This window comes from Rhinatrema bivittatum, chromosome 2 (genome assembly GCF_901001135.1).
Source record: "Rhinatrema bivittatum chromosome 2, aRhiBiv1.1, whole genome shotgun sequence".
Lineage (NCBI taxonomy): Eukaryota > Metazoa > Chordata > Amphibia > Gymnophiona > Rhinatrematidae > Rhinatrema > Rhinatrema bivittatum.
The window spans coordinates 70,093,350-70,108,122 of record NC_042616.1 but is presented as its reverse complement, the minus strand read 5'-3'; the positions used below and the strand labels follow the sequence as shown (position 1 = coordinate 70,108,122).

The 14,773-nt window shown below is 44.7% G+C and overlaps 1 protein-coding gene across 11 annotated transcripts in view; it reads left to right on the top strand.

The window, feature by feature from the left end:
* OBSCN (obscurin, cytoskeletal calmodulin and titin-interacting RhoGEF) overlaps window positions 1-14,773 on the top strand; it is a 745,212-nt gene that overhangs the window by 310,956 nt on the left and 419,483 nt on the right. For all 11 annotated transcript variants that reach the window (XM_029588301.1, XM_029588307.1, XM_029588308.1 and 8 more), the window contains 2 exons: window positions 247-513; window positions 6,609-6,875. In XM_029588301.1, the coding sequence (XP_029444161.1) occupies window positions 247-513; window positions 6,609-6,875 (534 nt within the window). The remainder of the gene's footprint in view (window positions 1-246; window positions 514-6,608; window positions 6,876-14,773) is intronic.

The window sequence follows — 14,773 nt, the reverse complement described above, 5'->3', positions numbered from 1 at the left end:
CATCTTGTGCTCACCCCTCTCCCCCCAACCCATGCCTAGCTTAAAACCTAATTAAATGCAATGGAATGTTTTTAACATGAGTTATTTGATGTATTGATTAATTGTTTTCTGATTTAAAAGTTGTACTAGTTACGGAAGCAACGTGACTAGAAGCCATTGCTCTACTGTTCATTTTTTTTCTTTTGCATTAAACACAAGAGTCTTCAAGATTCATAAAACATACCTGTATGAAATTATGTGTTTTAGTTCTGCCAGTTCTTTTCAAACGAGGACTTCGAAGTGAGGAAGTGAAAGAGGGCAGTAAAGTCAGGCTGCATTGTGAACTTAGTAAAGCAGATGCCTCAGTGACGTGGAGGAAGGGAGACCTGATTCTGCAGTCCAGTGACAAGTATGAGCTCAAGCAACATGGGACCTTAGTTGAGCTTTTCGTTCAAGCTGTAAAACCAGAAGATGCTGGAGACTACACTTGTGACACTGGAAACCAAAAAAGCACTGCCCATGTGAAAGTGATCGGTAGGCAGCATGAATGTTTGGTAATAATTCTGTTGTGATGCAAAGCCTATCTGATGACAGTCAACTGCTATTTTGTTAACTTTGCAGGAATCATTTCTTAGCATTGAGACAGATGAATTCAGAACCAGTGGGTTATGCACCTCTACCAGCAGATGGAGATGGAGCAAAGCTGATATCATGGTATATATACCCCCTGCAGTGACATCAGCCCACCAGTATTCTCTGTCTCAGCAGATGGGGGATATGCATCTCCCTACTGGGGATTCCTTTAAGTTTTAGAAGGAGAAATTTAATGAAGCCTGCTCTCCTGTGGTGATACCTTATGAGCCCTCCTTCAGTCGAGAATTCCTGAGGTGATATCCTTGGATCCCTCCCTCAGATGAGTGCCTTGGTCTGGTAGCTGGTTTTCAGCCGGTGTGGATTTAGCTGAAAAAAAAAACCAAAAAAAAAACCCAGCTGAAAGGCAGCAGGTGCTGTAAGCCGAGTGTGGCGGTGATGGTAGATGCTCTCTCCCCTCGGAGCTGGAGACTGATTCTGTACTAAGCCGGGAAGGGCTGAGCTCAGGTAAAGTGTAAAAAAACAAAAGAAAAGAATATAATCAGTGAATGAGGGGAGTTTTGTAGGGATTCCTACCTCCTCAAGTCTCCATACTCACCACGCCGATCCGACATTCGTTACCGCCTCGGGAGGAGTTTGGGGGACGTGGGCAGCCTGGCGGGTTGAGCAGCCTTTTGGCTAGGCCTTGCTCTCAGGCTCGTCTTGTTCATCACATGGTAGGCTGCAGCGGCACATTGCATGTTTTTGTGTGCCAAGACTGCCCTTTTCAGTTCCTCAGGTCGTGTTTGTGGCTATGCATCCTGTTGGGTGTCTGGTTGGGCACCTAGTTGGGTGCATAGGAGCACCTACTGGGGTGCCCGCACTGTTTTGAGCGCACTATCTGAGCATCCTGGGGGAGCTCACTTTGTGTGCTTATGAAGGCACAGTGTTGAGCGCCTACTATTATCAGGTGCCTGCTAGGGCATATTGTCAGTCTGATGGTGCCCATAGCAAAGAAGCCTGAGCTCCTTGCCCTATGAGTTGCTTGTCATATTTGGGTAACTCAACCTGGAGTTCACTCTAACTTGTGCCAGCACTGTGTGGAGGCTCAGGGAGAATTGCATCCATCTGATTTTACTAAGCCTGGTTCTGCCCAGCCTGGGGCGGGAATGGAAAAAGAACTGCCAGAAGGGTCATTTGATTTTGGAGCTCCCCTAACTGGTTTGTCAGTGAGGGAAGGTAGTTCAGTGGCCCAGGACAGGTGCCCCCTGGTTTTGGCATGCATCCCTATGCCTTTTCTTGGGTAGAAATTTTCAAGGACTGCAGACTTTTCTTCAGGCACAGTCCTTGGCCCTGGCCAATCTTACCAGGTCAGAATCGCAGGCAATGAAATTCCCCATGCCTGGGGCTACGGGTAAACATCAGAGTACACCTAGACCTGCTGCCTGTCTACCTGATAGGGACCCAGATGGCACAGCTGATGAAGCCGATCCTTACTCCCTGGAGGATGGAGAAGTTCCTCTGGGATTGGAGCTGTATAGAACTATATTGCGGTTCTTTTGAAGAGATGAGTTACCGGCTCTGATTTCCCAGACATTGAATATACTGGGAGTACCTGGGGCTGCATCCATGTCTGAGCCAAAGAAAAATTCCATTTTGATTTCTTTGCATAAAGCCTCATGTTTCTTCCCTAATTATTCTTGAATGGGGCATCCCAGAAGCTTATTTCAAAGGGGGGATAAGTCTTGGAAGGATTGTACCCCCTGGACTCAGCTGTGCAAGATCAGTTTCGGTTTCAGAAAGTAGATGTGCTTGTGTGTGCTGTTACCAAGCGGACAACTATTCCCATAGAAGGGGGGAGCAGTCTTGAAGGTTCCTCAGGATAGGAGAATTGATGCCATCCTTAAGCAGGCCTTTGAAGCAGTGGCAATGAGTTTGCAGATAGCTTCTTCTTGTTCCCTGGTGTCTTGCTCTTGTTTGATTGTCTCTCAGAAGGTCGATGAATCTGGTGTGAATACCAGGGCAGTGATGTAACCAGCAGCCGCCTTTTTGGCATATGCGGGCTGCGGATCCTCACTTTAACCAGAGGGGTGGCTTCAGTAATAGTGGCCAGGCATCAGTTATGGCTGAAAAATCGGTCGGCTGATGCAGCCTTCAAGTCTAACCTTATGAAGCTACCCTTTAAAGGCTTGCTCTTGTTTGGGAGTGAACTGGAGAAAATGGACAATAAGTGGGGTGAGAGTCCCAGGTTCCTTGGTTTCCAGAGGATAAGCAACAGACACCGTGCTCTTTCAGCATGAGAGGTCGTATTATTTTCGACCCTACAGAGAAGCAGCCTTTCAGAGGGCTTGACTTTTGAGTAGGTCTCAGTCTTTTCATCTCAGGCAGCCCAGATGGGATGCAGGCTTAGGTAGTGGAGCCCACGAGCCTCCCAATGAAGGTGTACTGCAACCCCCGGGAACAGGAGATAGAGAGCTGCCTTTCTCTTTTATCGGAGGTGGGTTGAAATCACATCAGACCAGTGGATTTTGGAGGTGATACGAGATGGCTATGTGCTGGAGTTTCACAGTGTCCCTCGGGACGTATTCATGGTGTCTCCCTGCAACTCTCCGCAGAAGAGACAGGCAGTTGAATGTACCTTATTAAGACTCCTCAGTTTGTGGGCTGTGCTTCCAGTGCCCACATCTCAAGAAAATATGGGTCAATATTCCATTTATTTTGTTGTGCCCAAGAAGGAGGGCTCTTTTTGCCCCATTCTGGATCTCAAGGGATCAACCATCATTTGCGTGTGACTCATTTTCGCATGGAGACCTTGTGCTCAGTAATAACAGCAGTTGAGTCGGAGGAGTTTCTGATGTCTCTGGATTTGTCTGAGGTGTACCTGCATATTCCCATCTGGCATTTCTTGGTTTTGGGATGCCATTTCCAGTTTTGAGCGCTACCTTTTGGTTTGGCCAGTGTGCTCAGAACATTTTGCAAGGTTATGGTAGTGGTGGTGGTGGAGGAATTGAGAAAGGATGGGATCTTAGTACACGCGGACTTGGACAGCTGTTTGATTCAGGCCAAAAGTCTGGAAGAGAGCTTCCAGGTGTCACAAAAGTGATGTCCTTATTGCAGGAACTAGGCTAGGAGGATAACCTGGGCAAGAGCAATCCTCAGCCATCTCAGTCACTAGAGTATCTTGATGTTCGGTTCAACATGAAGCAGGACAGGGTGTTCCTGCTGGAGGACTGCATTCAGAAGCTGATGGCACAGGGGCGTCTGTTAACGAACACGATACATCCGACAGTGTAGTCTTATCTACAGGTTCTCGATTATTGTTGGCAACCCTTTATGCGGTGCTGTGGGTGAGGGTGCATATACATCCTCTTCAGCACTCTCTGCTGTCTCGTTGGACCCCGCAGACTCAGGACTATTTGATTTGGCTCGCCTACCGATGGAGGTCTGTATTCACCTGAAGTGGTGGTTGCAAGCAGATCATCTAAGAAAGGGGGTTTCCCTAAGATCACCGGACTGGCTAGTACTCACGATATATGCAAGCCTCCAGGGTTGGGGAGCTGACAGTGCAAGGGCACTGGAATTCAGAAGAGTCTCTCTGGAGCATCAATTGGCTGGAAGCCCGTGCCATCCGGTTTTTGCTTTTAGTGACCAATTGCAGGGTCGAGCGGTCTGGATAATGTCAGACAATGCGACGACAGTGGCTTACATCAATTGGCAGGGAGGAACCAAGAGCCAGCAAGTGTCACAGGAAATAGACCCTCTTATGGAATGAGCGAACGTTCATCTTCAGGAGATCCAGCCTCGCACATTGTAGAAAAAGACAATGTAAGGGCAGACTTTCTCAACAGACACCTGGATCCAAGAGAATGGGAATTATCAAATGAGATGTTTCAGCTAATAGTGGATCATTGGGGCCTTCCATTTCTGGATCTAATGGCGACTTCTCGCAATGCGAAGGTTTCTTGATTTTTAGTCACAGGAGATATCTAAAGTCCTTGGGCATCAATGTCCTCATGAAAGAATGGCTGGAGGGCAAGCTGCTGTATGCTTTTCCCCTATGGCTCATGTTGGGCAGAATGGTTCAGAAGATCAAGAGACACAGGGGGATAATGCTTCTGGTGGCACCGGATTAGACCAGGAGGCCATGGTATGCAGATCTGCCAACTCCTGGTGGACTGTCCCATCCGATTTCTAGTACACAGGGATCTGCTACAGCAGGGGCCTGTTCTTCATGATGAACCAACTCGATTTTCTCTTATGGTATAGCCCTTGAGAGGGCTTGGTTGCAAAAACATTGATATTCTACTGCAGAGATACACCTTGTGGCGAGTGAGAAAGTTTTCCACTTCCTTAGCCTATGTGCAGGTTTGGCGAGTGTTTGAGACTTGGTTTGAAGATTGAGGAGTTCTTCCTTGTTCGGTTAAGAGCTGGCTCATTTTGGAATTTTTTTTAGGATGGATTAAGTAAAGGGTTGGCCCTTAATTCCTTCAAGGTACAGATGATGGCTCTTGCCTGTTTCCAAGGTCTGGTGAATGCTGGAACCTTGTCGGTTCATCCAGACATGGCCCATTTCTTAAAAGGAGTGAAGCATCTTCTTCCTCCCTTGCAATTACTGGTGCCCTTGTGGAGTCTTAATTTGGTTTTGGATTTTTTAGCAGGCTCTATTTTTTGACTGATGCTTAAACTTTCCTTGAGGTTAGTGACCTTGAAAACAATGTTTCTTGTGATAATTTCTTCAGCGCATAGGGTATCCAAACTGCAGGCCTTGTCTTGTCGGGAGACGTTTCTATGAATGACTCTAGGGGCGATACAGCTGCATACTGTTCCTTCCTTTTTGACAAAAGTAGTCTCAGATTTTCACTTGAATCAGTCTATTTTCCTGCCATCTCTGGATAGGGAAGGGATGCAGAGGAATATCACTTGTTATGGCCCTTGCATGTCAAGAAGCATATTTTAAGGAATTTTGAGGTTTCTAAACCTCTTAGGAAAACAGATCACCTGTTTGTTCTTCACAGTGGAAGTAAGAAGGGTGAACTGGCATCATGGGCTACAGTAGTCCACTAGATTAAGGAGGTGGTCACAGCCACGTATATGGATGCTGAGCAGTCGTTGCCTAGTCTGGTTAGGGCTCATTCCACTAGGGCTCAGGCAGTGTCATGGTAGGAGGTTAGATTGTTGACTGCCATTGACATTTGCTGAGCTGCGACATGGTCCTCCTTACATACCTTTTCCAGGTGTTATCACCTGGATGTGCAGGCCTGAGAGGATGCAACCTTTGCACGTGTGGTTTTGACTGGACTGTGGGCAGCCTTCCGCCCTGTTCAGGAGTAGCCTTAATACATCCCATTGGTTCAGGATTTACCTGTCTGAATGCTAAGAAAGGAGAAATTACTATTTACCTGATAATTCTCTTTTCTTTAGTGTAGACAGGTGAATCCACCTTCCCACCCTTGGCTACCAAATGGTTGTGCTGTGGTCCTCCTGCGTGCCTGTATGTGTGTTCCAGGGAGTATTGGTGAGTGTCAATCCATTCCCTAGGCTAGAATTATTATGCTCCTTGTCTGAGCTCAGAGTTTTCCTATTGGCTGAGTGCTGGAATGTTTATCTATTAATAACCAAGTTTTTGTTAATTTGTCCACAGCTGACTTTTGCAGAGAATACTGGTAGGCTGATGTCACTGCAGGGGTAATATATACCGTGATGTCAGCTTTGCTCTGTCTCCATCTGCTGGTAAAGGTGCATAACCCACTGGTTCTGGATTCACCTAAGGAAAAGGAAATTATCAGGTAAGTAGTAATTTCTCCTCTTGATACATTGACCTAAATAAAATTTGACATCTGATTAATTCTTAGCATATCTTAAATATCTCTTTTGTTTCCATGAGATTGAAAGTTTCTGATGATTTTCTTTTCCTTTGCATTAATCACCCTCATTCTTTAGCCCTAAGAATAAATGTACCTTTTTACCAAGCACTTAGGGGGGCCACGCTGTGTAAGAACATAGAACAGCAATCCCTTCTTATTACATTCTGGTCAGGAAACTGTGGTTGTCCATTTTAGCCCTGCCAGTTCGCATTAAGCAAGACCTGAAGAATGCAGAAGCAGAAGAGGGAAGCCTGGTGTCTTTGTGCTGTGAGATCTCAAAACCCGATGCCCAAGTCATGTGGAAGAAAGGAGTATCGACTCTCCAGCCCAGCACAAAGTATGAAATCCGGCAACAGGGCTGCATAGCAGAGCTCCTGATTCACAATGTGGAACCAGAAGACTCAGGGAATTATATCTGTGATACTGGAGACCAACAGAGTACAGCGCGAGTCAAAGTCAATGGTAGGATGAAGACTGCATTATCATTATTCAGTTAATTTTCTTGGGTGTTTTATTTTCAAAAATATTGTGCTATGGGTATTTTTTTCATCTCGGGCCAAGTGTATTCAAATTAAATGCATATTATTTTCTCCATGCAGGGTGCTAAGTCTTCAAACATGGGTGATGTCATTTTCATTTTCATTTTATTATTTATATTAAGAACCTACACTGGCTCCCTATTAAATTTAGAATCATATTCAAAGTACTAACCATAACCCACAAGACCATTCATTCCCAAACTTCGCTAAATCTAAGTGACCCACCTCGTCCCCACGCATCATCGAGACCAATCAGAACCAGCTACTTAGGCACCTTATATGCACCTCCAGCCAAGTCATCGCTCAAGAAACGTGCATTCTCGACCGCCAGCCCCTCTCACTGGAATGCCCTCCCCACAGACCTTCGGCTAGAAACTTGTAGTCGGACGTTCAAAAAGAAGCTCAAAACTTGGCTTTTCACAAAAGCCTTCACTTAAAGGTCTCTCACTCAGGGTCAGATTCACGCATTTCATAACCCAATATGCGAGATGTCCGATGCCGTAACTATTTAATCTTATAAGTTAATCTCATTATTTCCCCGCTAGCTATATGTTATAATGCATTCAAGCTTTTCAAGTCTGCTGTAAATCCAAGTTTGTTGATTGTTTATGTTTATGTTTATTTATATTTTGTATATTTATACTTATATTTATAATTATTTTATTTTATTTTAAGTCATTCGCTGCTTTATCTATAAGTTCATACGAAGTTAGTCCTGTTATCTGTACCTTCTTGTTTGATGTAATTTCCAACTTTGGTTCTATGTAAACCGACGTGATATGTACTAGTACAGGAACATCGGTATATAAAAGCCTTAAAAAAATAATAATAAATATTCTGCCTTTTGGCACTTTAAAGCAGATTACATTGAGGTAATGTAATTATTTGTCTGTCCTCAGAGGGCATCCAACACAGCCTGGTATGAAAAGATTACTTAAAAGCTTCTAGAAGCTTTTAGCGTGCTCAGCAGAGTATGTGCGGTCTGACTCACATAACCATATCACGTGGGACCTCTTCAGTCTCAGTTTTTCTGCAGAGCCGTTCGGTCACATTACTCTCTTTCTTTTCCTGCTTGGGAATGTTTTGCTGTGATCAGAAGTTGCTTTTGGCAGAACCACATGGTCATTTTTTTACCCTTATTATCCTCTTAAGGAGATTTTTAAAAATCTTTTTGAAGTTTCCTTGTATTTTTGCCAGCCACATGGTTCACTGATATCAGTGGCATCAGTTGCGTTTATCATCAAGTCATTTGATTTCACTTTGATTTTTTGGCTGATGCCCCAGAAAAAGAAGCAGGCCAATAAGTATCCCTGATGCAAACACATCATGTTTATCATTGATCCCCATGATAGATGTATATTTTGCCTGGGGAACAACCATGACATCTTGGTGTGCTTCCTGTGTGAGAATGAGAAAATGACCATTAGGGGATATCATTCCCAGCTGGAGTTAATGGAAATGCTTTTTGGGAGACTTAAGTCTGGCCCATTGACATTGGACATCTGACCCATCGACATCATGGGATCCAGGAGCTGCCCAGACTGCTGGCAGTGCATCGACATTGGGAGGGCATTGATCCTTCTTGACAGTCAGCACCAGGAAAGACTGGGGAGATAAACCATCAACTAGTTCCTCCCACCTGAAGAAAGCACAAGGTTCCACTTTTTCAGTACTGGCATTGTGCTCCAATGACGTACATCAACATTGGTCTACATCAGTGTTTGATGTTAGAAGTGAGGACATTCTGGTGGCTACCTTGAATTCCCTGACACATCCCCATAAGGCACAGAGCTGATTCTCACTACAATCTTGGGAATTGCAGCAGCCTATTTGGGTACAGATGGTAGCCACAGATTCACCTCTGGTGTCCCAGGAAGATGTAACCTCTCCTCTTGCATCTCTGGCCATATTCACTTTGTCATTTTGCTAGGAGTTGCTGGATAGAAGGATCCAAAAGGCCTTGCACTGTAAGATGGCAAGCGCTGGTACACCAGTATTGATGGCATCAATGTCCTTGCAAATGGACATCCAACCATTGCTGGAGACTCTCTGTGCTTCCAGCAGAGGGACTTCTGATACTGGTTTCTGGAAAGGCATCAACATCAGGCATTGGCCCCAGGTATTGCTGCACTGATGCTAATTTACAGTGCATTGAAAGAGAAAGCTTCACCACGGTGCAGAAGTTCATCAGGATAAGACCCCAATAAGCAAGTGCTGCCCTCTCAAAGACCTTGTATGCTAGGTGGATGCAATCCCAGTCCACATCCCCAACGTACTAGTTTAACTCAGAATATTTCTGGAAGTATAGTTATGGATTTGGGGATATTTCTGATCAGGAGGGGTCAACAGGTCTCCTCTTGGACCATTCTCCTTCAATGGAAAAGCCTCCAGAGGACCTTTCCTTTGCTGATTTTGTAAAATAAATGGCAGAGACCATCCCCTTTGATTTGCAGAAGAAGAAAAAGTGCAGGGCCAAGATCCTTGTCATATTCCAATTCATGGATCTCCCCAAGAATATTGTGACAGTGCCCATCCACTAGATCCTTCAGGAGAGATAGTTAAGAATGTGGGAGAACCCCTGATTTTGATCTCCAGTCAACAAGAAGGCAGATGTGATATATCGTATCCAAAAGACTCCCAGATTTGAGAAGCAGAAACTGCCTCATTTGTTGGTTATCATTGAATCCACTCTCAAGAAGGCCAAGAACCCACTCCTTGGTACCCCTGGGGAGGGATTCCCATACCATTGCCAGGAAATTTTCATCGAATGCACAATTAAGCTCTGGAATTCATTGCCAGAAGATGTGGTTAAGGCAGTTAGCTTAACTGGGTTTAGAAAGGTTTGGACAAGTTCTTGGAGGCAAAGTCCATAAACTGCTATTAGTCAATTTGACTTAGGAAATCGCCATTTCTTGTTACTGGCATTAGTAGCATAGGATCTATTTAATGTTTGGGTACTTTCCAGGTACTCGTATCCTGGATTGGTCACTGTTGGAAACCCTTGAACTGATTCAGTACGGCACTTCTTATGTTCTTAAGGTTTACCAGTGAGCTATGTTCAATCCCTGCATAGCTTCCTTCATGACCTAGTATATGCAAAACATCTTGAAGGATGTGAAGGGCTTGTCAAAGTGGCTTCCTCGGGAGCAGCACAACAGCTTTGATTCATTAATGGACTAGAATGGAATGGAATGGGGATGGAATGGGGAAAAGACATGGTCTGCTCAACTTTTGATGTTTTCAAAGTGTCATCAAGAATCTCTGTATTGGGTATTGGCACTTGCAGGCTTGCACGGCTGTGGGCCTCAGACCTATGACAAGATGTCTGGTACAGGCTCACTGATATGCCTTGCAATAGGGAGAATCACTTTGGATACAATGTCAAAGAAGTGGTGGCTAAAATAAAAGATCACTGTGCAATGCTCCAGGCCCTCTCCACTACCATTCCAGATCCACCTTCTCATCCAGGAGGTTTTCAAGTGGGGTGCTAAGGAGGACTTTCTAACCACTGAGGAGATATTATCATCCTCCACGTCATCCCCATCAATAGCAGGGATCTTGCTTTCATCCCAGACAGCAATGGGCCCAAAAGCCAGCATCCCTGCCAAATCATGGGATGGGATTTTAACTAGATCAGGGAAAGCATCACTGAGATCCCAGTATCTGTGCTGGAGGGTTTTCTTATCAGGAGAAGAGTGAGGTTCTACATACATTGTTGGATTAAAGTAATCTCAAACACTTGAGTTCTCAGTATAATCAGGAATGGATACAGATTATGCCTAATGGGAAACCCACCAAATCACCCATGGAGAAGATCTTCATCTGCTTCTCTGCATCAGGGCCTGCTACAAAAGGAGCTTTCCTCCTTCATGGAAGCCAATGCATTCAAACCCAATTCATTAGGGGAAAGAGGTTAGGGATTTTACTCCAAGTATTTCCTGATACCAAAGAGGACCTTGAACAAATTCCTAGTAAGGGAAAAGTTCAAAATTGTTCCCCTTGGTACCTTGATGCCCTTTCTTGAAAAAGGGAACTAGCTATGCTCCCTGGATCTAAAAGATGCTTACACACAAATAGAGATTTGTTTTTTCAGGGCACAGGAAATATCTCGGATTTGTAGTAGGAAAACACCATCTTCAATAATCATGTGCAACCTTTTGGCCTCATGTCAGTATCATATTGTCCTTACCTCTACAAAGCAAAGCATCTGGTAGTGGTGAAAATTGGGGGTGCTTGTATTTTTCTACTTGGATGATTAGCAGGTCATCCAGAATCGGTGACATAACCATCCAGATATTGGAATTGTTAGAGTTCATCATCAACAATCTCAAGTCTCATTTGAGCCCATCATCTTAATTGGAATTTATGGGAGTATTGCAAGATATCACTCTGATGAAAGCCTTCCTCCCACATGAAAGGATCATCACACTGATATCCCCAGTGTAGGAATAAATATTAGTAGGTATCGGCAAGGGACATGTCAAGGTTATTGGGTCTCATTTAGCAATAGTACATGTCACTCCCATGGCAAGTCTTCATATGAGCACAGTGGACCCTAAGATCACAGTGGACCCAGGCCAATTGGGATCTCTGGGACAGCATCTCAGGGACACCCTGTCCTGTGAAGGACTCATTCCAATCTGGTCAAAGGCATACCATTCCAAATTCCTTCAGTACCATCCAAGCAGGCCACAGAAGATCTGTAGCCTGTTTGGGATAAACTTCATCAGATAAATTGTGTAGAGGTAAGGACAGTATGGTATGCTCTAAAGGCTTTCAGGGATCAGTTGGACAACAAAATTGTCCTCATCCAGACAGTCAGATAAACAAGAAACTGTCAAGATGTGGGACTGGGCCGTTTCTCAGGGGTGGGTGAGTAGAATTTCCTGGTAGACAGACTGAGTAGGGTTCTGGAACTTGAACAATGGTCCATGGACAGGGGAATAGTAAACCAGATGTTCTGTAAATGGGGGACACCCATGGTAGATCTGTGCATCTCCTCTGAACAGAAATATCCTTCTGCTCCACTGGATGGACACAGGGCAAATTGGACTGGATGCTTCTTCCCTAGATTGAGTACAGGGTGTTCAGTATGCTGATCCTTCAATTTCTTTGGTGGCAAAGAGCTTGCTGAAATTCATAAGACACTGGGGAACTATGTTCCTCATAGCCCCCTATTAGCTGAGATCAATTTGGTTTCTGCTCCTATCAGAGTTGTTAATCAAGAATTCAATCATACTGTGGAAATCCCCATCTTTCATCACTCAGGATAGGGGATGTTGCATCGTCCCCACATCAGGTTCTTATTCTTCACAGTCTAGATGTTGAGAGGGTAGCTCTGCAACTCCTCAATCTGTCAGTGGATTTCATGAGGAAATGGTTTGAAGTGGAGGAGGTTTACCTTTTAATTTGAAGGAAAGGCTCTAGTCTCTCTCCTGTTCCAAGTGCTTGATTACTTTTTACATCTTTCATATTAAGGTCTGAAGACTAACTCAGAGTTCATCTCAGTACATTCAGGTACTGAACGTATTTCCCTATCCCCAGAGGGCTTACAATCTAAGGGGTGGATTTATCAAAATGCGGTAAGTACCGCATGCGATAGCAAAAGGGGTGTGTTTTATGCTAATATAGCATTTATTGCAATTTGCGCTAATTACCTGTGTGAAGAGCTAAGTTAGTGCAAATTGTGATACCATTTCAGATTCTGTGATAAGTGCCAAACCTGTTGTATTTTTGTCATTCAACCACCAGGGGACCATTGTTAATGGTCCTAGACACACAGGGAGGGGGGGGGGAGATAGAGAGCCTGGCCACAATATCATGGCCCATAGGTAGGTATTTGTATCCCTATGGTAGGCCTACCTAGTAACTCGAGGTGGGGTTTAGGTAAGAGTGTAGGGGGTTAGGGGCCACTTTGACATTCTACGTGACACCTACGAACAGAACAGTGGTCTCTTGTGAAGATTTGCTGGCCTTCGGAGTGAGGAAACTAACTCCAAGATGAGACTTGGGAAATGTTCTCTCAACCTAGCTTGATGTTACCCAGGTAGAGAGTCCATCAAGCTAGGTTGAGAGAACTTTGCCCAAATCTCATCTTGGAGTGAGTTTCCTCACTCCGAAGGCCAGCAAATCTTCACAAGAGACCACTGTTCTGTTCGTAGGTGTCACGTAGAATGTCAAAGTGGCCCCTAACCCCCTACTCTCTTACCTAAACCCCACCTCGAGTTACTAGGTGGGCCTACCATAGGGATACAAATACCTACCTATGGGTCATGATATTGTGGCCAGGTGCTCTCTCTCTCCCCTCCTATTTTCTGAATTTGCATCACACCATATGATATGGTGCAATCGCATGCGTTAAGGGCTTATCACATGCATTAACAGGGCTTTTCGCATGCAAAAACACCTTATCGCATTTTGATAAATGACCCCCTAAGTTTGTACCTGAGGCAATGGAGGGTAAAGTGACTTGCCCAAGGTCACAAGGAGCAACAGCAAAACTCAAACCCTGGTCTCCTGGTTTGTAGCCCACTGCTTTAACCACTAGGCTACTCCTCCACTCCAACATGTGGAAGATAAACCCATATCTGTTCAGCCTTTAGTTTTTCATTTTATGTGGAGCTTTCTTTATTTGAAACCTCCCATCAAGCCTCCTGCTGTGTCATGGGATCTCAATGTGATATATACACAGCTGATGAAAGTGCCCTTGGAGCCACTGGATTCCTGTGAACTGAAGTACCTGACATGGAAGGTCATATTTCTGGTAGCAGTCCCTTCGGCATGCAGAGTCAGTGAGCTTTAAGCCCTAGTGACTTATCCATCTTATACTAAGTTTTTTAACATGAGGGTGGTTCTAAGCATGCATCCTAAGATCCTGCCTAAGGTAGTGTTGGATTTCCACATTAACCAGTCAATCGTCCTTCCAGCATTCTTCCTCAGGCCATATGTCCACAAAATTATTTGTGGGGCCGGGCAGACTAGATAGCCCATACAATCTATTTCTGCTGTCACATTTCTATGAGCATTACACAGTTTGGGTTGCAAAAGAGCCTTGGCCTTCTATCTGGAGTGGACCAATGCCCTTAGAAAGTTCACCTACCTTTCTTTTCTCCCCCAACAAACCTGGAACTCCGATTGCCAACCTTTCCCTTTCTAATTGGCCAGCAGACGCTATCTACTTCTGTTATGCCCTGGAAGGCCTAAATTTTGTGGGGCATGTCAAGGCTCACAGTGTCAGGTTCATGGCCCACTAAGATCAGCCTTTGTAAAGGAGATCTGCAAGTCTGTGATGTGATGTCCTCTCTACACATTCACATCTCACTACTTCTTGGACAAAGACATCCAACATGAAGTAGGTTTGGCCAGTATGTGCTGTGGTGTCTGAAGTGTAGAACCCAATGCCATTTCCCCTAGGGCCTGCTATTTTGGTTTGCAGGCTGGCTTCTGTGACACCAAGAGTGGTCTTTGGCTGGTCAGAGGACAGATTCAGTCTGGACTCTGGCTATCCTTTTGCAGTTTTTATAAATCATAATCAAAAATTAACAAAACACAAGCCTGCTTATCTCAGCAGTGCTGGAAACAGAAATGTTGCAGTTTACACACATAAGTTATTTAGCAAAGTCCATGCTTTATCCTAGTCTTGTATGGGCCTCTCTTTTCCCCTAGGCCCTAGCTTCTTATCCCTCTTCTCAGGGAAATGCCAAACAGCCAGAATTCCACTGTGGCTGTCCTGGACTTTTAAAGATGGTCTAACATATAGTTATTTACATATCCTCCCCCTCAGCTTGACCTTATCAGGTCGAGTGTCTGCCTCTACCTGGG